Source organism: Saccopteryx leptura, chromosome 1 (genome assembly GCF_036850995.1).
Source record: "Saccopteryx leptura isolate mSacLep1 chromosome 1, mSacLep1_pri_phased_curated, whole genome shotgun sequence".
NCBI classification, from domain to species: domain Eukaryota; kingdom Metazoa; phylum Chordata; class Mammalia; order Chiroptera; family Emballonuridae; genus Saccopteryx; species Saccopteryx leptura.
The window spans coordinates 683,906-710,564 of NC_089503.1; the positions used below are offsets into that span (position 1 = coordinate 683,906).

The 26,659-nt window shown below is 57.7% G+C and overlaps 2 protein-coding genes across 4 annotated transcripts in view; one reads left to right on the forward strand and one right to left on the reverse strand.

Annotated features, from left to right (window-relative positions):
- The window catches only part of PTDSS2 (phosphatidylserine synthase 2), a 40,506-nt gene extending 39,063 nt beyond the window's left edge, over window positions 1–1,443 (forward strand). The window contains exons 10-12 of the mRNA XM_066367413.1: window positions 137–282; window positions 361–546; window positions 664–1,443. Coding sequence (XP_066223510.1) covers window positions 137–282; window positions 361–546; window positions 664–823 — 492 coding nt within the window. The 3' untranslated portion in view covers window positions 824–1,443. The remainder of the gene's footprint in view (window positions 1–136; window positions 283–360; window positions 547–663) is intronic.
- A 2,150-nt stretch (window positions 1,444–3,593) lies between these two features.
- Window positions 3,594–17,344, reverse strand: RNH1 (ribonuclease/angiogenin inhibitor 1). Of its 3 annotated transcripts, none has more exons than XM_066367189.1 (11): window positions 17,219–17,296; window positions 11,523–12,004; window positions 8,913–9,017; window positions 7,165–7,335; window positions 6,852–7,022; window positions 6,218–6,388; window positions 5,969–6,139; window positions 5,616–5,786; window positions 5,063–5,233; window positions 3,970–4,140; window positions 3,594–3,860 (listed from the first exon to the last, which is right to left on the reverse strand). In XM_066367189.1, the coding sequence occupies exons 2-11, from the start codon at window positions 11,942–11,944 to the stop codon at window positions 3,773–3,775; spliced, it is 1,812 nt and encodes a 603-aa protein (XP_066223286.1). In that variant the 5' UTR covers window positions 11,945–12,004; window positions 17,219–17,296; the 3' UTR covers window positions 3,594–3,772. The 3 variants fall into 3 exon arrangements, with proteins under 3 accessions (XP_066223286.1, XP_066223199.1, XP_066223379.1); XM_066367102.1 differs by lacking the exon at window positions 17,219–17,296 and adding an exon at window positions 16,370–16,823; XM_066367282.1 differs by lacking the exon at window positions 11,523–12,004 and having other exon boundaries at window positions 17,219–17,344.
- Window positions 17,345–26,659: the final 9,315 nt, after the last annotated feature.

A 26,659-nucleotide genomic window follows, 5' to 3' on the forward strand; every position in this document is an offset into this window, starting at 1 on the left:
GCGCGCGGCCCGCCTCCTGCGCGCGCGGCCCGCCTCCTGCGCGCGCGGCCCGCCTCCTGCGCGCGCGGCCCGCCTCCTGCGCGCGCGGCCCGCCTCCTGCGCGCGCGGCCCGCCGCCCACCCTCCTCTGTCCCCAGTTTCTGTTGGCAGAACTGAACACCTTCTACCTGAAGTTCGTGCTGTGGCTGCCCCCCGAGCACTACCTGGTCCTGCTGCGGCTGGTGTTCTTCGTGAACGTGGGCGGCGTGGCCATGCGGGAGATCTACGACTTCATGGACGACCCGTGAGCACAGGGCGGGGATGGAGCCCGTGCCCCGCGCCTGCCGTCGGGCGCCCTCAACCGCATGCCCTCCCCCCGCAGGAAGCCGCACAAGAAGCTGGGCCAGCAGGCCTGGCTGGTGGCCGCCATCACTGCCACAGAGCTGCTCATCGTGGTCAAGTACGACCCGCACACGCTCACGCTGTCCCTGCCCTTCTACATCGCCCAGTGCTGGACGCTCGGCTCCGTGCTCGTGCTTACCTGGACCGTCTGGCGCTTCTTCCTGCGGTGAGGGCCACCCGCCTCCCGGGCTGTGTGTAACGGGCCTCTGGGCCCTGCATGGCTCTGGCCTGAGGGCAGTCCCTGGGACCTGTGGGCTGCAGTGACACGCCCTACTGTCCCCAGAGACATCACCCTGCGGTACAAGGAGACGAGGCGGCAGAAGCAGCAGAGCAGCAGTGACCAGGCCAACGCTGTTGGTAACGCAGATGGGCACCCACCTGGGCCAGACAACCCCCAGGGGCCCGCGGAGGCCACGAGGGAGGGGGCGCCTGCCCTGAACTGACCCGCCCCCCACGACCTCCCAGGACTCAGGCCTCCTGTCCCTCCCTGCCCTGATTCCCGCCAGGAGCCTCTGATGGGCTTCCCTTCCCTCCAGCCCGCAGCGTGGCTCTGTGGGGGCACGGAGGGGGACCCGTCCTGGTTGGGCTGGTGTGCGTGCGTGTGGTGTGTGCGTGCGTGTGGTGTGTGTGTGCGTGTGGCGTGTGTGCACTTCTGTGCTCCTGGCTCTGGGGGCTTCTCCAGCTCACAGGCATGGCCGGGCGTGCTCTAGGCCAGCAGGCCCCTTCAGTGTGGTCGCCCTGCAGGCCTCTGGACCACACCACGTCCTGGTACCCAGAGGGCCCGGTCATTGTCCCCACTGGCTCCACTCGCCCCGGGCTGCACATGACTGATGGTGGTCCACCAGCTCCCGAGCTGGCCCAGAGGGGTGGATCAAGGCCGCAGCCCTGAGCCGTTTCCTTGGGAGCCTTCCTCCAACCCTGGAGGGTGTGTGGGTGGTGGCTTTGGGTCAGAACTCTGAGACCCTGTGTCCATGGTTGGAAGAGGAGGTCCTGGGGTCCCTGGCCCCAAGATGATGGTCATCTCCATGAGCAAACAGAACAAATAAATCGCCAAGGGTCTGAAGCTCATGTCCTTGCTACCCCAGCCTCCTCTGCACTCCACACCCACCTCCCCAAGGACGTCACCCAGAGCGGCAGGAGTCCAGTGAGCAGGGCCGCTCGGCCTGGACACAAGGGTCACCCGGTCTGCATTGTGCACCTGGCAGGCCTGGGGTGGGGGGCCCTCGCTGTGGGAGGGAGGCCTGATGATCCTGAAAATGCAAACAGGTGAAAAGTGCCCACATTCCTGAGTGCCCCGCTGTGAGGACACCCTGGCCCCTGCTCACTGGGACTGGGGTGGGTGCTCTGCTCTGCCTCTTGGAAGACCCTAACTTCAAGGGGCTTTTGTTTTCTTAGTTTTTTGTTTTGTTTTGTTTGGGGTTTTTTGTTGTTGTTGTTTTTTGTGGCAGAGACAGAGCCAGAGAGAGGGACAGGGACAGACAGGAAGGGAGACAAATGAGAAACATCAATTCATCACAGTTCCTTAGTTCACTGATTGCTTTCTCATATGTGCCTTGACCAGGGGCTACAGCAGACCGAGTAACCCCTTGCTCAAGCCAGCGACCTTGGGCTCAAGCTGGTGAGCTTTGCTCAAACCTGATGAGCTCACGCTCAAGCTGGCGACCTCGGGGTCTCAAACTTGGGTCCTCCATGTCCCAGGCCGACACTATCCACTGCGCCACCGCCTGGTCAGGCCTGTTTGCTTAGTTTTTGTAAAGTACTTTTTGAGAGAACTTCAGACCTAGAGGTGGTTAGAATGGGCCGGGAGCACCCATGTGCCCCCCCACCTCCACCTGAGCCTTGCGGACAGCAGTGGACAGAGGCCTGCAGGGCACCTGATGGCAGGCTCCCTGTCGTGCTGAGCCATCCTGCCCTGCCCTGGTGCTGGTGAGCACTGCTGTGGCCCCAGGCCACCCTCACTCTGGGGGTGTCTAGGATTTGCTGGCTCTGCTGGTGGGGTGACGGCCTCTGCTCATACATCCCTCCCCCCACACCCTCCCCTGGCTGGCTCTGCTCGGTGAGCCCCGTGGGGACTCATGTTCTGTCCCAGCCTCACCAGTGTGTGGCCCTGAGAGCCAGCTGCATCACGGGCAGGTGGTGAGGGTGCCTCCCCGTCACTCCTCTGGGTCCCGCCCCCCTCCCTGCTGTGAGCTGTCCCTTCAGTGGGTGGTGACTGGGCCCCCTTGTACCAGGCTTGGCCTCTAGGCAGTCCATTGGCCTCAGCACTCCCAGGCCCACCTTCCACAAATCCTGCCCAGACGGGGCTCATCGCTCCTGCCAGGAACCCTGCTTCCCGGGAAGGGGAGGGTCCCAGAAGCCAAGGTCTCAGGTACTCAGAAGGGTTCCATGGCAACAAGCTAGACCAGGGGTCCCCAAACTTTTTACACAGGGGGCCAGTTCACTGTCCCTCAGACCGTTGGAGGGCCGGACTATAAAAAAACTATGAACAAATCCCTATCCACACTGCACATATTTTAAAGTAGAAAAACAAAATGGGAACAAATACAATATTTAAACTAAAGAACAAGTAAATTTAAATAAATAAACTGACCAGTATTTCAATGGGAACTATGCTCCTCTCACTGACCACCAATGAAAGGTGCCCCTTCCGGAAGTGCGGCGGGGGGCCGGATAAATGGCCTCGGGGCCGCATGCGGCCCGCAGGCCATAGTTTGGGGACCTCTGAGCTAGACGCTGCTGCCTAGGTGCTGACTGAAGGCTGCTGCATCCCACAGGCCCAGCTCCTTGTGCCCACCAGGGCTGGTTGCCCCACGCTGGCCAGATGAGGCCAGCTAGCCTCAAGAGTGGGCGCTGTGCTCCCACCCAGAGGGCTGTAGGCTGTCAGGAGAGTGTTCTTGGACAGCTCCCAGTGGGGCTGTTGGGCCAGCTGCCGACTGAAGCCTTGATGACCACTGGCCAGTGAGGCAGAGAGCACATCCTGGTGCCCCTCAGCATCCTCGTCCTCACAGGCCGTGTGGAAGAGACTGTGGCTGCCAGGACTGCAGGGAGCAGTGTTCCCAGGGGACGTGTCCTCGCCAGGGCTCACGAGATGCTAACTTGTTTAAAGCTGTCAAGTCTGTGCTGGTCTCTTAGACAGCAAGACGAGAGTTCACGGAAGTGTCACACCTGTGGTACAGAAGCCTTTTAGGGACCCCACAAGGAAGGACAAGGAGCCTCTGCCCAAAAAGTGCTTTAATAATTATAAAGTGTCCGTGATGTTCTCACAGAAGTTGATGTGAGCATTTCTCTTCTGTCAAAGCTAAGGCACCAGGAGTGGGAGCCCCAGGGAGCTGGCTAGCCCCGCCTCTGGGGTGGCCCAGCCGCGCAGGAGCTGAGCGGGAGGCCAGTGGGGCTCAGGAGATGATCTTCAGGCTTGGCTTCTTCTCCTCCACAGCCTGCAGGAGGTCCTCTGTCTCCTCCGACCAGTAGGTGTCAAACAGGCTGCACAGAGAGGGACAGAGGTCACTGGGGCTCAGCTGAGGTCACCCCAGCTGTGTCCTCTGCTCTCGCAAAGCTGGGCAGCCCAGGCCACACAGCCCGCATCACTTACACCAGCTTCTCCAGGCTGCAGCTGGGCTGCTGGGCGCTCTCCACCAGCCTCAGGACGCCCTGCCCGCTCACGCAGTTGTTGCTCAGGTCCAGCTCCTGCAGGCTGTGGTTGGCCAGCAGCAGGGAGGCCAGGCTGCTGCAGCCCTCGTCGGTCACCTCGCAGTCCACCAGCCTGGGTGGACAGCAGGGCAGAGGTTGGGACAAAGGGCACATCTCCCCAGGCTGCCACTGCCTGGCTGAGTGACCTGGGCCTCTGTCTCCACCAGAACATGGGACGGTGGGGGGTGCTGGGTGACAGGAGGGCACACCCCCACCCCCTCCCTCGCCAGAGCCTGAGTCAGCAGGGTGGGCAGAGGAGTGGCCACGGGGGGACAAGTGTGATGATGGCATGGAGTGCGAAAGACTGAGTACTGGCCCAAGGAAGGATGGAGGACAGGCCTGGCACCCGTCCCCACCAGCAGGAGGTGACACACCAAAGCCCGCAGAGCCCCCAGCTTGCCATAGGGCTGAGCTGGGGACCCCAAAGCCGCACCCCCTGCCCCGTGTGGCAGCTGAGGACCCACAGCCATAGGATTCCCAGAAGACCCTGAGGTCCTGGCACCACAGTGGTGCTGGGAGCCCATCCCCACAGTGCAGCCTGCACTCCACCAGGTACCCCAGGAAAGCCAGCGGTAAGGCACAGGCCAGGACACGGAACAGAGACAAACGTGCGGTGGACAACAACTGAAAGGTGGGGAGGACGGGGAGCCAGAGGCCGGTCCTGAGACCTGACAGGACTCGGCACTCCTCGTGGAAATAAAAACCACCAGAGGCCTGACGCTTACATGTCCAGGAGCCCAGCACAGAGTGACCAGGACCCTCTGACCACACAGCAAAGTAGGCCCAGAAAAAGCAGGGGACACAGACTAGACACTGGGGTCCCGTCCTCCCTGGAGGCAGAAGCCGGCCTGGGCTCAGCCCACAGGAGCTAACAGCAGAGCGATGCAGAGGGACATGTGGGGCCAGGCCTGCTCTGCGAGGAAGGACCAGCACGGTGACAGCGGGGCCGAGCCAATGTGCCGCACGCAGCACGCAGCACGCGGACGCTCACTCACCCGAGCACCTGCAGCACCGTGCCGGGCTGGCTCAGGCCCTGACACAGCCCCTTCACGCCCGCGTCCCCCAGGTGGTTGTTGCTCATCTGCAGCTCCTGAAGGCATCTGTTCTGGGCCAGCATCGCGCTGACTTGCTGGCAGCAGGCCGCCGTGAGGCAGCAGGACTTCGCCCTAGAGGTCAACGGAGGACGACTGTGGCCCAGGCCTCCTCGGGCGCCCTGGGCAGCCCTCCACATCCCCGCCCAGCAGGGGAATTCAGAGCCTTACCACTTCGCTGTCCCCGACCCGCCCGCCTGTGACCCTCAGGAGCAGCAGCAGGTCCTGGACCTCAGCCCCCTGCCCTGTCCCCACCAGGCCACCGGCCCCCCCCCTCCCCCGCACACGGGTCCCCTCCCGAGGCCCCGCCCCCCGCACACGGGCCCCCGAGGCCCCGCCCCCGCACACGGGTCCCCTCCCGAGGCCCCGCCCCCCGCACACACGGGTCCCCTCCCGAGGCCCCGCCCCCGCACACGGGTCCCCTCCCGAGGCCCCGCCCCACCCGGGTTGCGCTCACCACAGCATCTCCAGCCGGCAGCCGGGCTCCAGCAGGCTCTCGCACAGCAAGCGCATGCCCTCGTCCCCCACCGCGTTGCCCGCCACGCTGAGCTCCTTCAGGCTCTCCTTGGCCCTGAGCACGCGGCAGAGGTCCCTGCAGCCGCTGGCCGTGATGTCACACTCCCAGAGCCTGCGAGGGCAGGCGACAGGTCACTGCAGGGTCGCCAGGGGCAACACCAACCCAATGCCAGTGCAGGACATTCCCCATCCTGCCTGGCCACAGCCAGTCGGGAGGAGCAAGGGGGTGGGCCAGTGAGATGCACAGGCAGCCACCCTGGACCCCTGTGGCTACCTGCCCAGCGTCCAACTCACCACAGGGTCTTGAGCTGGGAGCTGGAGCTCAGCAGCCCGGGGCACAGAGCCGCGATGCCCGTGTCACCCAGCTTGTTGTCACCCAGCTTCAGGTCGCACAGCGAGGGCTTGGTGGCCACAATGCCACACAGGTCCTGACAGTTGGCCGAGGTGAGGCCACAGCTCTCCAGCCTGGGGCACAGGGGGCGCTGTGGGCGCTGGGCAGACCATACGCAGGGCCATGCCCCCCCTACCCAGCCCAGTGCTTACCTGAGGGACTCCAGTGGACAGGGGGACTCTGCCAGGCCCTGGCACAGGGTCCGGACGCCGGCCTCACCCAGGTCGTTGTTGTTCAACACGAGCTCCTTCAGTTCCCGCTTGGTCCTGAGCACCGCGGCCAGGGGCTCGCAGCTGGCGGCGGTCAGGCTGCTGTAGTCCAGCCTGGGGACAGGTGGGAGGTCAGCCCTCGCCCCAGGAATACGTCACCTCTCCTGCCCGGGGAGGAGGCCTGTGGACACAGGGTTGCTGGGCAGCACAGCAGGGGACCAGAGCTGTCTCTTCACAACACAAGCACCAGACCCTCTTGGGTGCACCTGCCGACCACGAATCTATGCAGGCTCCGGACTCACTGGACCAGAAGCGAGACAGACAGCCCTCTCTCCACTGCTGAGTCCATCCATCCCCACGTGAACGGTGCCACACGTGTACAGGCTACGCTGTACGCAAGTGCAGGTCACCACCAGCTGCCAGCTCGTTTGAGAGGGTCACAGCCCCAGATCATGGGGGAGGAACATCTGTCTCCGAGAGCCCCCTCCTCAACCCTCCCCGCAGGCAACACGGGAGGGGTCTGCCCAGCACAGGCCGGGGCAGGGCTGCCAGTGGGCCTGGGCAGGGGCACACTCACTGCAGCCTCTCGATGTGGCACTGGGGGTCCAGAAGCCCTTCACAGAGAAGCCGCAGGCCTGCGTCCCCCATCGGGTTGTAGCTGAGGTCCAGCGTGTGCAGGGAGGGCAGGGCGCGCAGCACGCTGGGCAGGGTCCTGCAGCCGGCCCCGGTCAGAGAGCAGTTCTGGAGGCTGTGAGAGCAGACACCGCGTCTCAGGGAGGCCAGGGAGCCGGCCATACGGGGCTCCGGGGCCCCGGGACGCGGGCAGCAGGGGGCGCATGGGAGGGCCGGAGAGGGTGGAGACGCATCGGGGACCAGCACGGGGGGCTCACCAGAGCTTCTGGATCCTGCAGGTGGGGCCCTGCAGGCCCTGGAGCACCAGCTGCACGCCACTGTCGCCCAGCTCGTTGGAGTAGAGGCTGAGCTCGGTCAGGGCGGGGTTGTCCCGGAGCGCGGAGCTTATGTCCCCGCAGCGCTGCCCCGTGATGCCACAGTCGTTCAGCCTGCGGACAGGACACTCAGCCGTCATGTCACACAGAAAGCAGTGACCCTCAGCGGGCCCAGAACGGGGCTCACAGCCACAACGTTTTATTTATTTATTTATTTCCATTGAGTGCTTTCTCACATGTGCCGTGACCAGGAGGCTCCAGCTGTGACCCCTTGCTCAAGCCAGCGACCATGGGGTCATGTCTATGATCCCACGCTCAAGCCGGCAACATTGCGCTCAAGCCGGCGACCTCGGGGTCTCGAACCTGGGTCCTCCACGTCCCAGTCTGACCTTCTATCCACTGTGCCACCGCCTGATCAGGCAGCCATGACATTTTAAATGAAACAGAGAGGTGAATGGTGACACTCTGGCTGAAGACACTGGCGCATACACGGATGTGTGTCAGGGCACCGTGTGCTCATGGGGCACGGTCAGTATGTCAAGCTCCTGTCACCTCTCAGAAGGCGCAGACAGGGAGCGACATTTATAAGACGAACGTGAAACCAGACTACGAGCAGGAGCAGGACCGCCTGCCTCCGTGGGACATCGAGTAAGCAGCGGGCAGCGCAGTGTGGGGGTGACAACCGACAGAGGCACCAGGAGTAAATAAATGGAAAGCCAGTCAGGCCAAGGCCCCGCCGTGCCCTCTGGGCAGACCCACTGGGGATGCTGCCGTCGGAAGGCAGACTGCGCGGAAAGAGGACGTGAGCAGTGTCACACACGTCACCACGAGTTCACCCTCAATGAGGGAGAAACACTGACTTTACAGGGGAAACCCGGCCGACGCCACCTGAGAAGGCAGTCACAGTGACGGTCAGGGGTGACCATGGGGGGTGTCGTGACCATACACCCCACTGTACAGTATGCCAGGGAGGACACAACCTCATTCTTGCCAAAGACATGTCACTCAGCCACGAGAAGAATCACAGGGACTTTAACCCTGAGCTGACCCAAGAAGCAGATGGCCAAGGCCAAGGGACAGAGGGACAGTCCCAGACAGGAGGTGGCCAGATGCCACGCAGTATCCTGCACTGGCTGGGACAGGAAAGGGCCCAGTGGGAAAACTGGTGACGTCCAAGTCAAGGCGGCTGTGGTGAGCTCATCCTGACCAGTGTCCCAGGTGACAGTCATTAACTTCAGGGGGAAGGGGGCAAAGGGTGCCCCCAAACCATCCTTATAACCTTTCTGTGAACGTCAGTCTGTTCCAAACCCATTAAAAAGACAAGAAGCAAGCAACGTATGTCTTGTGAAGCCTGAGGAACTGCTGGGTTTGAGAACCTCGGTAACAGGCAAGGACAGGGACAGGCAGCACCCCCCCAGCCAGCTGAGTGACTGTCCCAGAGGAAGGGCTGAGGCAGAGGCCTGGCCAGCTGCTTGCTCTGCCCACCGGCCGTCAGAGGTGCCACGCCAAGTCTCACCCACCAGCTTGAGCGGGAACGGATTTACATTTTTACATGTTTGGGAAAAATACAAGAATGACACTTCACGTCATGTTAAAGTCAAGCTGGCGCTGTGCATCCTAAGGAGGGTGCTTCCCGGGCACACCATGCCACTCGGGGCCCTGCCCTCCACTCCTGGGGCTCCGGCAAGTACCTGACCACCTCGTACTTCCGCATCAGAGGCAGGAGTTCTGTCCACCGGGTGTCACTCAGCTCCTCGTAGTGGAGTTCGAGACTCATGGTGAGAGGCGAGTGTTTTCTAGGTGGAAGGCAGAGGGAGAAGGACATGTTCACCAAATTCTCAAGGTTTCAGAAGCCAGAGACCCAGCAGGAGATTCCATGGCCTCTCCCTTGGCCAGTGCTGGTTCCTTTTTTCAGCACCTGTAACCGCCCTCAGCCTCCAGGAGTGAAAATGGGGGCAGGCAGAAGGAGGCTGCACCCACTGGCTTCCCTGCAAAGGCCACCACGGGCCACAGAGCGTGGGGACACAGCTGTGTGAGCAGAGGCTGCACTCCCTTCCCAGCCTCCTGTACCAGCCTTTGTAGGCACCTCCTGCCTGGAGGAGGGCCAGGACCCAGGCACCCATTTTCCAGAGCAAGAATGGGGGGTGAGGCCAGAGGGCCTGGATACTGCATGGAGAGACCCAGCCGGGGAGCATAAGACTGGCAATCCGAGGCCCTGGCCGGTTGGCTCAGCAGTAGAGCATTGGCCCAGCATGTGGAAGTCCCAGGTTCAATTCCCAGCCAGGACACACAGGAGAAGCGCCTATCTGCTTCTCCACCCCTCCCCCTCTCCTTCCTCTCTGTCTCTCTCTTCCCCTCCCGCAGCCAAGGCTCCATTGGAGCAAAGATGGCCCGGGCGCTGGGGATGGCTCTGTGGCCTCTGCCTCAGGCGCTAGAATGGCTCTGGTCTCGACAGAGCAACGCCCCAGATGGGCAGAGCATCGCCTCCTGGTGGGCATGCCGGGTCGGGCGCATGCAGGAGTCTGTCTGCCTCCTCGCTTCTCACTTCAGAAAAATACAAAAAAACAAAACAAAACAAAAAGACTGGCAATCCGTGCAGTACTGTGGAGGCACTTGACCTGCCGGCTCAGCCAGCTCTTCCCTGAACAAGAGGGGTGTGTCGGCTGGGCCACCCACAAGCCAGAGACCCCTCTCCCACAGAGACCCCTCTCCCACAGAGACCCCTCTCCCTGGACCTCACTGCCCTGAAGCAGCCGTGTGGGAGGGACCAGTGCTCCCAGTCAGTGACAGTTCTCCAAGCACCAGCCGTGCTGCCCAGGACAGGGCATAGCAGGTGGAGTCTGGGACCCAGACTCAGTGTCTATGATCCCTTTCTGGGGGCCTGGGACTGGGGGCAGGCCAGGCCACATCCTCTGTCCCACCCTGGGTCAGAGCAGCCGGCCATCAGGCAGGCTGGGATAAAAGCAAAGCCTCTGATCACGGGCCCTAAAACCTCACCAGGGTCCAGCCTCACTCCAAATAAACTATAAACCTGAGGCCCTGAAGATGGGGCCAACCTCACTGCTGACGTGGGCAGGGGCAGTTCTGGGATCTGGTTCATGGAAGAGCAATAGAAAGCCCTGGTTTTGAGTTGCCCTTTAGAATGTTCCCAGCGAACAAGATGACTCAGTACCATAAGAGGTCCTGGTTCCCTGAAACCCTGGGCTTCCGAGAGCTCTGCTTCTGCCTCTCTCAAAACCCCCATATTCCCGAGAACTGTGTGTGTGTCTGAGCCTGGCACGGCCTGCCTCGCTGGAGGGCTCCGCCTCCCATCCCAGGGCTAGCGGGGAGGGGAGAGCAAACGCTCTGGTTCCACTTCTGGTGAGGGACAACCAGCAGGCAGAAGTCCTGTTTGCAGGTCCCAGCACATGGGCCTGCTGAAACTGGGGTGAGGGTGTCTGTGACTGTCACTCAGCTGTCACACAGAGCAACCAAGAGTCAGCCAGCCCACTGCCCAGAGCATGTGAGCAAAACCGAACCCTCCCACCCCACCCCACCCCAGGAGCCCAGGGTGTGGTCACCCAAACCCTGACTCAGAATCCTCCATCACGCAGAGGAAGAGAGGCCAGGGTTGCTGATTCTGACCCCTCCCTGCCTGGAGGGACCACCTGAGCCCCATGGCTGCTCCCCCAGGCCGCACTCTCTCCCAGAACACTCTGACATCAGGGGCTGCACTAGATGGTCTGAGATTAAGAACAGAGACAGGACAAGGACACCCGTCGGCAGAGGCCGCCCCCGCCCCGCCCGTCCGGTTTCACCAAACACTGGGGTATTCCCTTCGTTGGCCCCAAAAGATGCCCCCGGCTAAGGCCCGTGACCTAGAACGCACAGCACACTTCAGGACACACACCCCGCTGGGCCGCTCCCTGGGCTCTAGGAGCCGAACAGGGCCCCCGGTCGGTGGCTTCCAGTGTGACCACAGGCCGCTCCGCAGGAAGGTGCTGCGCCACGGCGGGAACTGGGCCAGGGCCTTCGTGGGGCGGCGCCCACGGCCGCATCCACCGGGCGGGCACGTCTCAGCCCACGGAGCCCCGCGCGGGCGGCCCGGACCGCAGGCTCCCTCTGCCCGCGCGCAGCTCTGCAGGGGGCTCCGTGGTCCCTCCTGGGCAGGCCGCGCCCTTCTCGGGCCTCAGAGGACGCCCGCGCCATTCGCCCGCGTTCTCCCGCTCCGCCGGCGGCGCCGCTTCAGATGCCCCCCAACCCGGCCAGCCCGCTGCGCCCCCGGACCCGGGGACCCTGGGACCCTGAGACGCAGACCTCACCTTGCGCTACCAGCTCCGTGGACTCGACCGCTGCTTCCGCCGGGGCTCCGGTTGGGGGCGGGGCCTCTTGTGCTGTGGGGGCGGGGCCAGGCCCACGAGGGCCGGGGTCCAACCCGCCCGCTTACTCGCCCACCCACTTTCTGGCCCCAACTGGCCTTTGAACTCAATCTGCCAGGGCAGCGGGCAGAGGCCAGGCCAGCTCCGGACAGGGGCGCCGGTTGCAGGCGGAACAGCGGGAAGGCGGGCTGACCCCACAGAGACCTCCGCCCCCTTCCCCTCCACGCCTCCTCCCGGCAGCGGGGCGGCGCTGGTTGCCCCGGAGCAGAAACAAAACAGCTGAAGCACTTCTTCGCTACCAGATTGGAGCAGATGAAACGACTGGCGATTACTTGTGGATGAGACGCAAAGCGTGAGACTGGCATCGGGCAGGCGTTTGGGGGCGGCACGTGCACCAGGCAGGGTAGTAAGAAAGTAGGAAATTCCTGGGCAGGTCGAATGGGTAAACTGAGACACCTAGCTGAACAAACTGGTCAAGCAGTTTACAACCAGCTACAGAAGCCCACCTTAAGATGACATCGAGGACTCAGTGCTATTTTTGCTCCAGGCCCAGAGAAGCAGCAAAACCAGGTCAGTGGCCCCAGGACCAGTTCCGTGACTAATGAGCCCCTACCCTGGGGCTGGGCAATCAGTGCAGACCACCACCACCCTGAAAGGGCACCAGGAAAAACGGATGGATATTGTATTGAAATCCTCCCTTAAACCCCCAGCCCTTAAAGAAACCTCTAAACAGGCCCTGGCCGGTTGGCTCAGTGGTAGAGCGTCGGCCTGGCATGCGGGGGACCCCGGTTCGATTCCTGGCCAGGGCACATAGGAGAAGCGCCCATTTGCTTCTCCACCCCCACCCCCTCCTTCCTCTCTGTCTCTCTCTTCCCCTCCCGCAGCCAAGGCTCCATTGGAGCAAAGATGGCCCGGGTGCTGGGGATGGCTCCGTGGCCTCTGCCCCAGGTGCTAGAGTGGCTCGGGTCGCGGCAGAGCGACCCCCCCTGGTGGGCAGAGCGTCGCCCTTGGTGGGCGTGCCGGGTGGATCCCGGTCGGGCGCATGCGGGAGTCTGTCTGTCTCTCCCCGTTTCCAGCTTCAGAAAAATACAAAAAAAAAAAAAAAAAGAAACCTCTAAACAAAGGACCCAGCGCTTGTTCTCCCTCTCCGGAGCGAGCGCAGTATCTCTCACTTCCCCTCCCCACTTCTTCCCCCATAGGCGTGCATCTCCTAAACTCTAGGGACCCCAGGAGACTTGCAACCAGGAGAGCAATGGGCAGCGGCAGCTTGTCCTGGGCTCACCCCCTGAACCTGTCTCCACGGCCCTCTTTTCTCCGACTTCCCAGCGTAGACTCATTGCTTTCCCATAACATTTCTAGAGGCCAGAGCAGCCCCTCCCAGGCTCCCCTGCTGCTGCTTCTGTTCTGGGCCCCTTCCTTGCTTCACTGGCCCTGGCTTTATTAAGCATCCTCTCAAAATCACCCAGACACCTGTTGTGAAATTTTTCCTGCACGAAGTCTAGGACCCACACACTATTGGCTGGCCTTGGGCAATAAGTAGGGAGAAGGGCCAGGTCCCCTTTCCTATAATGGTGCCTACTCATTTCTACCTATCAATCCAGAGAAATACTCCGGAGTGAGCTTAGGAGACACGTTCAAAGTGTCTTTTTTGCAGCCACTGGGTAACTGTCCAAACCTGGAAACAATCTAAATGTCCATCAGTAGGAAAATGGTTAAATAGTTTATAACACACACCCCCACACTCCAACAGTTTAAAAAAACTATATATAATGACCTTCTGGGATACACTGTTGATTTTTTTTTCTTTTATTTTTAGCAAGAGAGAGACAGAAGAGAGAGATGAGAAGCATCAACTCATAGTTGCGTCACTTCAGTTGTTCATTGATTGCTACTTATACGTGCCTTGACTATGGGAGGGGAGGGGAGAGGGTGCTCCAGCCAAGCCAGTGACCCCTCGGCTCAAGCCAGCGGCCTCGGGCTCAAGCCAGCGATCATGGGATATCCATGATCCCACACTCAAGCCGGCAACCCCATGCTCATGGGGCTTCGATCCGGGGTCCTTGGCGTCCCAGGTCAATGCTCTATCTACTGTTCCACCTCCGGCCAAGCAACACTGTTGAATTTTATAAGTATGCATCACAGGACACAGAGCGTTGTTTGAGTAACTCTGAGGTGCAGGCTGCCTGAGCAGGTCACCTCCGTGGGTGCCCACAGCTGCGGCAAGTGTCTGTCAACGGGCTGCAGTTACCTATTCAAGTGTCCCCTCCTGACTTGGACACTTGTTAGAACAGGAATGCGCCACATGTTGTCATCTCTCAGGCAGTCATCAAGTCAACTGTTTATTGAACACCTGCTGTGTGCCAGCCACTGTTCCTGGGCTATATCCGTGAGCAAAGCAGGGCAAAGGTTTCAGCCAGCACTCACGGAGCGCAAGACCAGGGTAAGGAATGAAATTGAGTCTAGTGCAGTAATTAGAATGTGAAAAGCGCCAAGGAGGAAACACTGCTAGGTAACACAAATGCAGAGTGCTGAAACGGCAGGGCGGGTGTCCGGTAGGGTTCTGGGACAACAGCAGCCCAGGGCGAGCGGGCTGGGAGGTGGGCTGGGAAATCTGTTCACGTAGGTGGGATAATGCTCATTGCAGACCTGGCCTAATGTTTGTGGCCGCCAGGGGGCGGCACAGTCTGGACAGGGGCAATGAGAACCGACCGGTTGCCTGGATGGTCTGTTCTTTGGGTGGATCAAGTGAAATGTTACTCAATTTGAGAGTATTTGGCTGGGCCAGTCCTTTCCTTTGTAGCAAGGGGGTCAGGGCCACCAGTGTGAGGACAGGGGTCCTGGAGAGCCCAGGGATATGCAGACCACCAAGGCCAAGACCTCCATAAGCTCCCCAGGAGCTGGTGCAACTTGTCAACCTGACAAGTGTCTAGTGAAGACAGGGAGCATCCCTCTTCCACCTTGATGCAGTTAAATGAGGGTAATGCTGGGTCTCTGGCAGAGGACACTGCAGCCAGAGGGTAGGTGAGGGGAGGAGAGGGACTTCTGGGGTCACTGGCAAGCACTCCAAGCAACTTTAACATGATTTTTGTGCCACGAGCAATATATGCTTTTGTAGAAAATCAGACAGAGGTGAGAAGATGAAAAAAGCCTGGGGTGCCCATCTTCCAGAGAAGACAAGTGCTCTGACAACACACGTTGTTAAGTAAAATCTAGATGTTAGGAATGACAGGCAGAATAAAGGCCCCCAAAGTGGCCATATCCTCATCCCCAAACCCAGCAATAGTTACCTTAAATGGCAGAGGGGTTTTGTGGCTAAATTAAGGCTCTCCAGATAGGGAGATTGTCCTGGGTTACCTGGATAGACCCAATGTAGTCACGAGGGTCCTTATGAGAGGGCAACAAGTTTGTTCAAAGTCACAGAGGATGGGACAAAGGAAGCAGAGGTTGGAGTGGCTGCACTTGGAGGATGGAGGAAGGCAGCCTCCAGAAGCTAGAAAGGGTCAAGAAGCAGAGTCTTCCCTGCAGCCTTGGGAAGGAGCCAGCCCTGGAGAGACTTTGATTTGAACCCCTGAAGCCCATTTTGGACTTCCGACTTCCAGAACTGTAAAGTCACAAACAGTGATTTGTTACAGCAGCAACAAAACACTAATGCATTATGTATGCTGCTGCTGTAATATACACATCCATGAATAGGTACGTAGGCAACCTAACTTTTTTAAAGGCCACATTGCCCTGGCCGGGTAGGTCAATTGATTAGAGCACCATCTGGATACACAAAGGTTAAGGGTTCAATCCAGGGCACATACAAGAGTCAACCAATGAATGCATAAATAAGTGGAACAATAAATCAGTGTTTCACTCTGTGTCTCTCCCTTCCTCCCTCTCTCTCTCAAAAAAAAGAAATTCTTAACTAAAGGAGGTTCACCGTGGGTAGTCATATCCTAGCCCTGCAGCCTCCCTTAAGATAACCGGCCTTGCCCTGGCCGGTTGGCTCAGCGGTAGAGCGTCGGCCTGGCGTTCGGGGGACCAGGGTTCGATTCCCGGCCAGGGCACATAGGAGAAGCGCCCATTTGCTTCTCCACCCCCTCCTCCTTCCTCTCTGTCTCTCTCTTCCCCTCCCGCAGCCAAGGCTCCATTGGAGCAAAGATGGCCCGGGTGCTGGGGATGGCTCCTTGGCCTCTGCCCCAGGCGCTAGAGTGGCCCCGGAGGGGCAGAGCATCGCCCCCTGATGGGCAGAGCGTCGCCCCCTGGTGGGAGTGCCGTGCCGGGTGGATCCCGGTCGGGCGCATGCGGGAGTCTGACTGTCTCTCCCCGTTTCCAGCTTCAGAAAAATACACAAAAAAAAAAAAGATAACCTGCCTTATCTTTGTGCATCTAAGATAACAAATCTTTGAAATGTCACCATAGTCCCCTGTTCCAGACATCACCAGAGCAGACCACTGAACCCGTCACCCTGATCTTGTTCCCCACAAACCATTTCCACGCGTTGTAAATGTTAACTATCCTGCACCCACCAACGTAAAAGAAGTGACTATCCTGTTTACTCTTTATCCAATCCCAGAGACGTCCCCACGGTGCTTCCTCCTGCTCCTGAATCTACCGCCCATGGATTTCACGTAACCCCACCGCCACTTCCGCCTCCTCCTTCTATTTAATGTGCAACATAAGCTGCAAGACTGTCATTCTCTGGAGCATGTTCTTAATCCACTGAAGTCTTTCTTCCAGCAACTGTCGTCAGCTTGACTCCAATAAATGCATAAAAATTCTCTACAGGCTTGGATATTTCTTACCTCGACACCATCCTAGAAGGGGACCTGCCTGGTTTTGAGGTCCTTCCAAGACACTGCTGAACTACCATGCTGAAAAGCTGCGGAAGGCCACCAGCTCTCCCGCACCCGCGTGGGCACTTCGGTTGGTGCCCGTCCTATAATGCAAAGTGTGGACCCCGCTTTTACATTTCTCCAATCCTTACGCCATCCCTGACCCCGCGGCCTCCCTGAGGTGCTGGCCCCGTTACGTCTTCTCTCCCAGAGTGGCCGACCCAGGGCGCTCCAGGCTTTCACGTGACCCAACAGGGCCGAGTTGCCAGCCGGTACGTAGCACGCCCAATACCGGTGCGACCCAGGGGTGTCCTCTGCCAGGGTTGTCTTTCCTGGGGTCAGTCCCTTTGGGAAAAAGGTCGAGGGTTCCTCAGTTTGGGGGGAAAGGTCGGTCTAAACCAGCTTTTAGTTTGCCTAGCTGGCTGGGAACCAACAAGGCGGCGAGCCTGGCGACAGCACGGGACTCAGCCACGGAGAAACGCGCCGCGCAGGCGCAGCTCCACCACGCCCGGACTCCCAGCGTGCCCCGGGAGGAGGGCCGGCGCGCACACGCAGAGGCGCATGTGGCGCTCTGACGTCCCCAGGACGCGCCCACGGCCGCCGCCTCGCCGGCCCCGCCCCTGAGGCCGCGCACTGCGCAACCGCCCGCCCCGCCTCGCGAGCCCGCGCGCGCGTGCGTGTCGCCCGAGCAGCATGACCGCAGTAGCGCCGGGCGCGCATCCACAGGTGGCCCGCCCAAGGCCGGCACCGGTAAGGGCTGGCCCCAAGCCGGCCGGTCGTCTGACTGGCCCGCGGGTTGTCGGACTGAGAGAAACTGACCTCGAGACGACGGCGGACTGTCACTGGGCCCGCCTCCGAGAAGGAGATGGTACACTTCCGACAGGGGACGAGGCACGCCTAAGGGGCGGGGGTCCCCCTGCCCGGCTCTGACCCGCGGTGGGGGCGTGGTCACTGGTGGGCGTGGTCTGGCTGTCCCCGCCCCGTGGCCGGGGTGCTCCGGCGTGAGCCCCGCGGTGGGGGCGTGGCCGGGGGTCTGGCGTGAGTCCCGCGGTGGGGGCGTGGTCACGGGGTGGGCGTGGTCTGGCGTGAGTCCCGCGGTGGGGGCGTGGTCACTGGTGGGCGTGGTCTGGCTGTCCCCCCCCCGTGGGGCGTGGCCGGGGTAATCCGGCGTGAGCCCCGCGGTGGGGGCGTGGCCGGGGTGGTCCGGCGTGAGTCCCGCGGTGGGGGCGTGGCCAAGCCCGGGGCTGGGGTGGTGGGCGGGGCCGTGGGCAGGCCGGTCCTCGCGTGGGGCGCGCGCCCGCTCTCCTTTGCAGAGTGGCAGTGAGAGGTTCGGCAGTCCCGGCTCTGCCCTCCCACCGCCGACAGGGCCGGGGTGAGAAACGGGATGATGGATGGTCGGTCTCACGCGTGCCGTCGGCGGGCCTCGGATCTTGGACATAGAGACGCATTCTGGAGCTCTCCGCTTCGGGATTTGGCCATGACGGGAACGTGGTGGGCAGGGTCCGGTTTGGTGACTCGGAGCAGAGTCTAGGTCTTAAGATTCTACACAACAGTCCTCTGCGGAGCCGCGACTGCGTGGGAGAGCGGAGACGAAGGGACCTTGATAGACAGGTAAATAGACACACGGAAGAAAGCATCGACCTTATTCGTTCAGGCAGCGTTTGTAATCTGTGGGTAATGTTTCATTCATCTGATATTGTCAGTGAATGCTGGTAACTGTCTCACCTACAAGCGATAAATACTGAGTCACTCCTTTCGGCCCCGCCGAGTCATAGGTGCTAAGGACTCAACACTGAGGAGAACAGAAATCCTGGGGAACACCTTCGTGTGTTCTATTTGGGTGTAAGTTTACTGGTGAGGGATTCTACCAGTGTTTGTTTCTCTGAAAATTTCTTTGTGTGTCCCCTGGGTCGGAAGGACATTTTCCCTGGGTATGGAATTGCAGGTTCGCAATTACAGTGTGTCTGTAAAGTCATGGTGCACTTTTGACCTGGTCATAGAAAAGCAACAAAAGACGATAGAAATGTGAAATCTGCACCAAATAAAAGGAAAACTCTCCTAGTTTCATACCTATTCAGTGCAGTTCGATGTGGGCTCACGCACAGACTTTTTAGGGCTCCTTAGGTAGCTATCCTGTATAGCCTCTACAGACTCGTCACTGACTGATGGCCTACCAGAACGAGTTTCTCCACCAAACTGCCAGTTTCCTTCAACTGCTTATCCCACCGAGTCATGTTATTCCTATGTGGTGGCGCTTCGTTATAAAGGCGCCGATATTCACGTTGCACTTGGTCACGATTGATTCGAATTTAGCGAGCCACAGAACACACTGAACTTTCCTCTGTACCATCCACATCTCGACTGGAATGGCCGTGGGCTGCTCCGCTGTATACACGGTGTTATGTCATCATCTGCGCATGCGCACATGCTGCCACATCATCCTACAGAAACTGGGAGGGTTTTCCTTTTATTTGGTGCAGATTTCACATTTCTATCGTCTTTTGTTGCTTTCCTGTGACCGGTCACAAGTGCGCCATGATTTTACGGACACACTGTATTCTGTCAGCACTCTGAGGAGGGCATTCCGTTGTCTTCTGGCTTCCACACTGAATGTCAGTCTGTAGTTGCTCCTTGAGGGTGGCATGGGCTCTCAGCTGCTTTAAAGGTTTCCTGTTTACAGGATGGGGAAAAGTTGATTTTAAGTTGTTCATATGGAAAATAATAAAAATATGCCTGACCAGGCGGTGGCACAGTCGATAGAGTGTCAGCCTGGATGCAGAGGACCCAGGTTCAAAACCCCAAGGTTGCCAGCTTGAGAGCAGGCTTACCGGCTTGAGCGTGGGATCATAGACGTGACCCCATGGTCACTGGCTTGAGCCCAAAGGTCTCTGGCTTGAGCAAGGGGTCACTGGCTTGGCTGGAACTCCCCAGTCAAGGCACATATGAGAAAGCAATTAATAGACAATTCAGATGCCACAGTGAAGAATTGATGCTTCTCATCTCTCTCCCTTCCTGTCTGTCCATGTCTGTCTGTCTGCCTATCTCTGGCTAAAAAAAGAGAGAGGGAAAAGAAAATAATACAATAATAAAAAATAATACAGGAGCCTGACTGGTGGTGGCACAGTGGACTGAGTGTTGGCCCAGGACGCTATGGGCCCCAGCTCGAAACCCTGAGGTTGCTGGCTAGAGTGTGGGTTCATCAGCTTCACTGTGGGCTCATCTGCTTGAGTGCAGGATCCCTAGCTTGAGTGGGGTTTTGGGTTTGTTTGTTTTTTTTGTATTTTTCTGAAGTTGAAAACAGGGAGGCAGGCAGACTCCCGCATGCACCCAACTGGGATCCACCCGGCATGCCTACCAGGGGGCGATGCTCCGCCCATCTGGGGCACCGCTCTGTTGCAACCAGAGCCATTCTAGCACCTGAGGCAGAGGCCACAGAGCCATCCTCAGCATCCGGGCCAACTTTGCTCCAATGGAGCCTTGGCTGCAAGAGGGGAAGAGAGACAGAGAAGAAGGAGAGGGGTAGGGGTGGAGAAGCAGATGGGCGCCCTCTCCTGTGTGCCCTGGCCCGGAATCGAACCCGGGACTCCTGCACGCCAGGCCAACACTCTACCACTGAGCCAACCGGCCAGGGCCCCAGCTTGAGTGTTGATGATCATTGCTGGCTTAAGCCCAAAGGTCACTCACTGGCTTGAAGCCCAAGGTTGCTGGCTTGAGCAAGGGGTCACTGGCTTGGCGTGAGCCCCCCCAGTCAAGGCACGTATGAGAAAGCAATCAGTGAACAACTATAGTGCCACAACTACGAGTTGATTCTTCTCATCTCTCTTTTCCCCCTTTCTCCCTCCCTCCTCTCTCTCTCTCTCTCTCTCTCTCTCTCTCACACACACACACATGCACACACACACTCACACAAAATATATACAAAAGTAAACTCTTTTCTGTGTGTGTATGCGCGCACACGCACGCCCTGGATCAGGGATTGAACCTGCATCCTTGGCACATCTGGATGATGCTCCAACCAACCAAGCCACCTGGCCAAGGCAAGAGCACACTCTTGTGTTGCACATACGCACAGCTGTGAACCTACCTTTGCCCCATCTTGTATTTTCAGTCAGCAGTTTTCCTGCACAGTAGTTCCTCCTTCACGGTGTCACTTTCCATGCTTTCAGTTACCTGCAGTCAGTCAAAACTATTAAATAGATAATTCCAGAAATAGACAACCCCTAAGTTTTAAATAGCACACCATTCTAAGTAGTGTGATGAAGTCTATTACTCCATTCCGCTCCGCCCCTCCCTGGACATGGATGTGAGTCACCCCTTTGCCCAGCGTTTCCACGCTGTAAGTGCTCCGCACCCATCAGCCGCTTAGTAGCCATCTTGGTTAGTACAGCAACAGTCACAGTCTTCCTTGCATTTAAGTAGCCTTTATTTGACTCCACAGTGGTCCAAAGCACAAGACTAGTAATGCTGGGAATTCAGATATGCTAAGATGAGTACAATGTAACAAGATACTTTGAGAGAAACAGAGACCCTGTTTATACAAACTTACTGAGTTTTATCACAGGTATGTGTGGAGGGGGGAGCATAGGCTGTAGGGTTCCGACCGTCTGTGACTTCAGGCATCCACTGGGGGGGGGGGGGTGACAGTGCTGTGCCTGGTTGTGTCTTTCCTTGTATTTATCCTTCTTGATACACATAGTGCTTCTAGAACATGTTTTTTTAATAAATTTTTTAATTCATTTGTTGATTTTAGAGAGATGAAGGGGGAAAGAGAGACAGAAACATCAGTCTGTTCCTGTATGTGCCCTGACCAGTGACTAAACCCAGAATTTGAGTGTATCAGGGTGATGCTCTAACCAACCAGATACCAACCAAGCTATATGGCCGGGCAATTTGGGGAAATTTTTAGCTCTTCTTTATTCCTTTTTATTTTTTTCCATTAATTTGAGAGAGAGAGAGAGACAGAGAGAGACAGAGAGAGGAAGGCAGAGAGAAGCGTCAACTCATAGTTGCGGCACTTTAGTTGTGCATTGATTGCTTCTCCTACATGCCTCGGCAGGGACGGGGCTCCAGCTGAGCCAGTGACCCCTTGCTCAAGCCAGTGACCTTTGGGCTCAAGCTAGTGACCATGGGATCATGTTGATGATTCCACACTCAAGTCAGCGACCTCATGCTCAAGCTGGCGACCTCAGGGTTTTCAAACTGAGACCTCAGCATCCCGGATCGACTCTATCCACTGTGCTACCAGCAGTCAGGCTGTTAGTTCCATTTTAACTGGACCTTCATTGATTGCTTCTTGTATGTGCCCTGACCGGGGATTGAACCTATGAAACCACAGTTCTGATGTGCCAGCGTGATGCTCTACCCACTGAGACACCTGGCCAGGGTCTTAGCTCTTCCTTGAGATATTTGGATATCCATTCTCATTCTCTTCTTCATCGAGAACTCCCAACTAAAAATATGCTCAACCTTTTCACTCTGTCCCATGTCTCTTATGCTCTTTACTAAATTTTATAGTAGATTCTATTTCATTCTAGATAATGTCTTTTTTTTTTTTTTTTTTTTTAGCAAGAGAGAGAGAGAATGACAGGAAGGGAGAGAGAGATGAGAATCATCAACTCGTAGTTGTGGCACCTTAGTTGTTCATTGATTGCTTTCTCATATGCCTTGACCAGGGGGCTCTGGCCGAGCCAGTGACCCCTTGCTCAAGCCAGCGACCTTGAGCTTCAAGGCAGCAACCATGGGGTCATGTCTATGATCCCATGCTCAAAATAGCGACCTACAGTCAAGCCGCAACCTCAGGGTCTTGAACCTGGGTCTCGGCGTCCCAGGCCGATGCTTTGTCCACTGCATCACTCCTGTTCAGGCTAGATAATGTCTTTTGACCTGCCATCTAGTTCCCTGATTCTCTCTTTATCCGTTTACCGTATTTCCCCATGTATAAGACATTCCCATGTCAAACACGCACCCTAATTTCAGGGCCCGAATATTTGAAAAAAAAATAGTATTACATAAAGTTATTGAACTCGTTTTATTGATCATAAATTTATACAACTCCTCAATCACTGTCAAAACTCCCATCCATTAGCTTGTCCTCACCTGTGTCTGCTGATTCGTTGTCTTCAACAAGGAGCACAAAAACAAGTACGAAAAAGCAGGAAATGCAAGTAAAAAAAGTCTACAACCACTGTATAAGACACACCCAGTTTTTAGACACCAAATGTTTTGGAAAAGGTATGTCTTATACACGGGGAAATACAGTAACCTAGTGTCTGACCCATCCATTGAGTCCTACGCTTAGTTATTCCAGCCTGACCAGTGGTGGTGCAGTGGGTAGAGCCTCAGCTTGGGACACTCACGGTTTGAAACCCTGAGGTTGCCAGCTTGAGTGTTGGCTCGTCGGCTTGAATGTGGGGTCCCTGGCTTGGGTGCAGGATCATCAACATGATCTGTAGGTTGCTGGCTTGAGCCCAAAGTTCACTGGCTTGAATCCCAAGGCCACTGGCTTAAGTAAGGGGTCACTGGCTTGGCTTGAGCCCTCCAGTTAAGGCACATACAAGAAGCAATCAATGAACAACTAAAGTGAAGCAACTATGAGTTGATGCTTCTCTCTAATCCCTCTCTCCCTTCCTCTGTGTATGTGTGTGTGTGTGTGTGTGTGTGTGTGTGTGTGTCTCTCTCCCCCCACCCCCTCTCTCCCTCCTCCCTCCCTCCTTTTCTCCTTTTGATCCAAGTACAAACCAGGCCCAGCCCTACTTAGCTTCCGAAATGAGATGAGATCAGGCGTGGTCACGGTGGTATGGCCATAGACTTTCTCAAAAAAAAAAAGTTTAGTTACTCCATTGAAATTTCATTTATTTCAGCATTGTCATATATTTATTTTTGTTTCCACATCTCCCTCTGCCCTAATGTGTTACTCTTGATGAAGGGAGAGAGAGAGAAACATTGATTTGTTGTTCCACTTATCTATGCCTTCATTGGTTGATCCCTCTGTGTGTCCTGAACGGAGATCCAGCCCACAACCGTGGCACATTGGGACGGCGCTCTAACCAGCTGAGCTACCCGTGCCTGGCTACTTTTGATTGATTGTTGCACACATATGTTTAAGAAGTCCTAGAAGCCTGACCAGGCGGTGGCGCAGTGGATAGAGCGTCAGACTGGGATGCAGAAGAAGTCCTAGAGCATTGCATAGCTGTACGGTGCCCTGAATGGCGTCATCTTGCCCAGCGGATTGCTAGGTCAGGCACACTAGCAGTCGGTCATCAGATCATCCTAATCCCAACAAGCGACGGGGTCCTTGATGTCCAGCTTCACTGCTTACGGGCTGGTCTCTCTCCTGCTCTCTCTTGCTCTGGGCGTAGCTCTTCCAGGACCCAACCCTGGAGAATTTCAGGGGGCCCATCTTTCACAGGCCCTGAAATGCACTCTTTCCGTGCACCCCAGGACTCCAGAAAGTTCTGATCAGTTCCTCAGCCTTGCAGCTGCTGTTTTCTGAATCAGCAGGTGCTTCCAGTGATTGACCTTGGGCTGAGCCCTCCTCTGGGTCTTGGCTCAGCATTCCTCACTGTTCCAGTAGCAGTCTCGTAGGTGTGTGGGTTTTTGTCTTAATACTGTGCCTGGCCCTTCAGTTCTCAGAAATTGGGACCACCTCAAGAATACAAAATGAGCCCTGGCCGGTTGGCTCAGTGGTAGAGCGCCAGCCCAGCATATGGAAGTCCCAGGTTCGATTCCCAGCCAGGGCACACAGGAGAAGCGCCCATCTGCTTCTCCACCTTTCCCCCTCTCCTTCCTCTCTGTCTCTCTCATCCCTCCTCAAAGCCAAGGCTCCGTTGGAGCAAAATTTGCCTGGGCACTGAGGACAGCTCCATGGCCTCTGCCTCAGTCACTATAATGGTTCCAGCTGCAACAGAGGATCGCCCCAGATGGGCAGGGCATGCCAGGTGGATCCTGGTCAGGCGCATGCAGGAGTCTGTCTGTCTGCCTTCCCACTTCTGACTTTGGAAAAAAAAAAAATAGAATACAAAAGGCAACCTGGCCTGACCAGGTGGTGGCGCAGCGGATAGAGCGTTGGACTGGGATGCAGAGGACCCAGGTTCGAGACCTCGAGGTCGCCAGCTTGAGTGCGGGCTCATCTGGTTTGAGCAAAAGCTCACCAGCTTGGACCCAAGGTCACTGGCTCGAGCAAGGGGTCACTGGGTCTGCTGAAGGCCCATGGTCAGTGCACATATGAGAAAGCAATCAATGAACAACTAAAGTGCCACAACGAAAAACTGATGATCGATGCTTCTAATCTCTCTTCGTTCCTGTCTGTCCCTATCTATCCCTCTCTCTGTCTCTGTCTCTCTCTCTCTCTCTCTGTCTCTGTAAAAAAAAAAAAAAATGCAACCTGTACTTGGGTTTGCACTCAGGAAGCTCCACACTAGGTGCTTCTAACAAATAGATGTGACTCACTGTGTCCTTGCGTGTGGGAGTTACTGGTGTGGAGTTGGCAACTCAGAATGGACCGGGCCCCCGGCTCCTGGGGAGGAGACCAGAACTAATCTTCTCTTCAGGACACAGGAACACGCTGTAGCTGTTAATGACATCACCATGTAAGAAACATTACACTAATTTGCTTTAGCTAAACTCAGGTCTGCTCTGAGCTGCCTCCTGCTGGGTGCTGAGCACCGAGTCAGATGACTCTGGTCACAGGTGCCCTGAGGCTGCAGTGAAGGCTTGTGAGGGGCCCCTTGGGGCCTGTGAGGGTCACGACAGGTCCCCGACATGGCACAGGGATGGGGAGGCCGAGGCAATGGTGGCAGACCAGGCGCGGCCTGGCCCAGCCTCACGTTGGCAGGGTGCTGTAGCGGGGCTGGGGAGGTAGGAGGAGGAGGAAGAAGCGTCCACAATGACCCGAGCCTTCTGGTGGGGAAACGGGGCTAGTGGGCAGAGGAGCTGGTTTGGGGGAAGATGAGGAACTGGCTGAACTGACTGGCTCTCTGAGTGTCTGAGCAGGAGGGGAATGCAGTGGGGTGGCAGTGGGCAGAACGGAGGGAAAAGGTGGGGACTCCGTGACACCTCCTGTTCTCCCCTCCCACTGCTCCGAGCCCTGATGTGGCTAGTCACAGAGTGCCCGCCCCACGGGGCACTTTGATCCTGTGGTTTTATCTCCCCACCCCCACACCTCCCCCCACCCCGTCCAGTGGACCCCTGTGCAGCATGTCAATGAACAACTAAGTGCCACAACAAAAAACTGATGATTGATGCTTCTCATCTCTCCGTTCCTGTCTGTCTGTCCCTGTCTATCCCTCTCTCTGACTCTCTGTCTCTGTAAAAAAATAAATAAATTTTTTTACACCCTGGCTCCTTGGGCCTGTAAGGATGCAGCTCTGGGAGGAGGGGGCAACAGAGACAGAAGCCTGGAGCCATCTGTTAATTCCACTTTTTTATTTTATTTTATTTTTTTTTGCGTTTTTTTTCTGAAGCTGGAAACAGGGAGAGACAGTCAGACAGACTCCCGCATGCGCCCGACCGGGATCCACCCGGCACGCCCACCATGGGGCGACGCTCTGCCCACCAGGGGGCGATGCTCTGCCCATCCTGGGCGTCGCCATGTTGCGACCAGAGCCACTCTAGCGCCTGGGGCAGAGGCCACGGAGCCATCCCCAGTGCCCGGGCCATCTTTGCTCCAGTGGAGCCTTGGCTGCGGGAGGGGAAGAGAGAGACAGAGAGGAAAGCGCGGCGGAGGGGTAGAGAAGCAAATGGGCGCTTCTCCTATGTGCCCTGGCCGGGAATCGAACCCGGGTCCCCCGCACGCTAGGCCGACGCTCTACCGCTGAGCTAACCGGCCAGGGCTTCCACTTTTTATTGTGAGAAAAATGTAGGTTCCTGTGAAGCTATAAGACATGATACAGGGAGACCACGGTTCCCTCCAGCTGGCTCCGTAATGCAGCCTCCATCCCAGACAGCTGTGTGCGTGCAGTGGGCATGCCCACCGGCCCCAGAGCCCCGAGTCATCACCCCAAACATCCGTCACCATCGGCCGCTGTCTGCAGGCCTAGGGCACACAGGGGACCAGGGCGTGAGGATGAGCTGGGGCACCCACCATCCCCCGAGCCGTACCTGTCTGCAAACCTGGGCACAGGGGCCAGGTGCCCAGCCCTTTCACCCTGGGGCCAATCGCTTTTGTCCAGGAGAGCTGCGTACTCAGCACGGGAGGCGTGTGAGGGTCTGTGCCACGACCGGTGACCCCGGGACAAACATGCCGTTTCTTTGGAGGGTGGG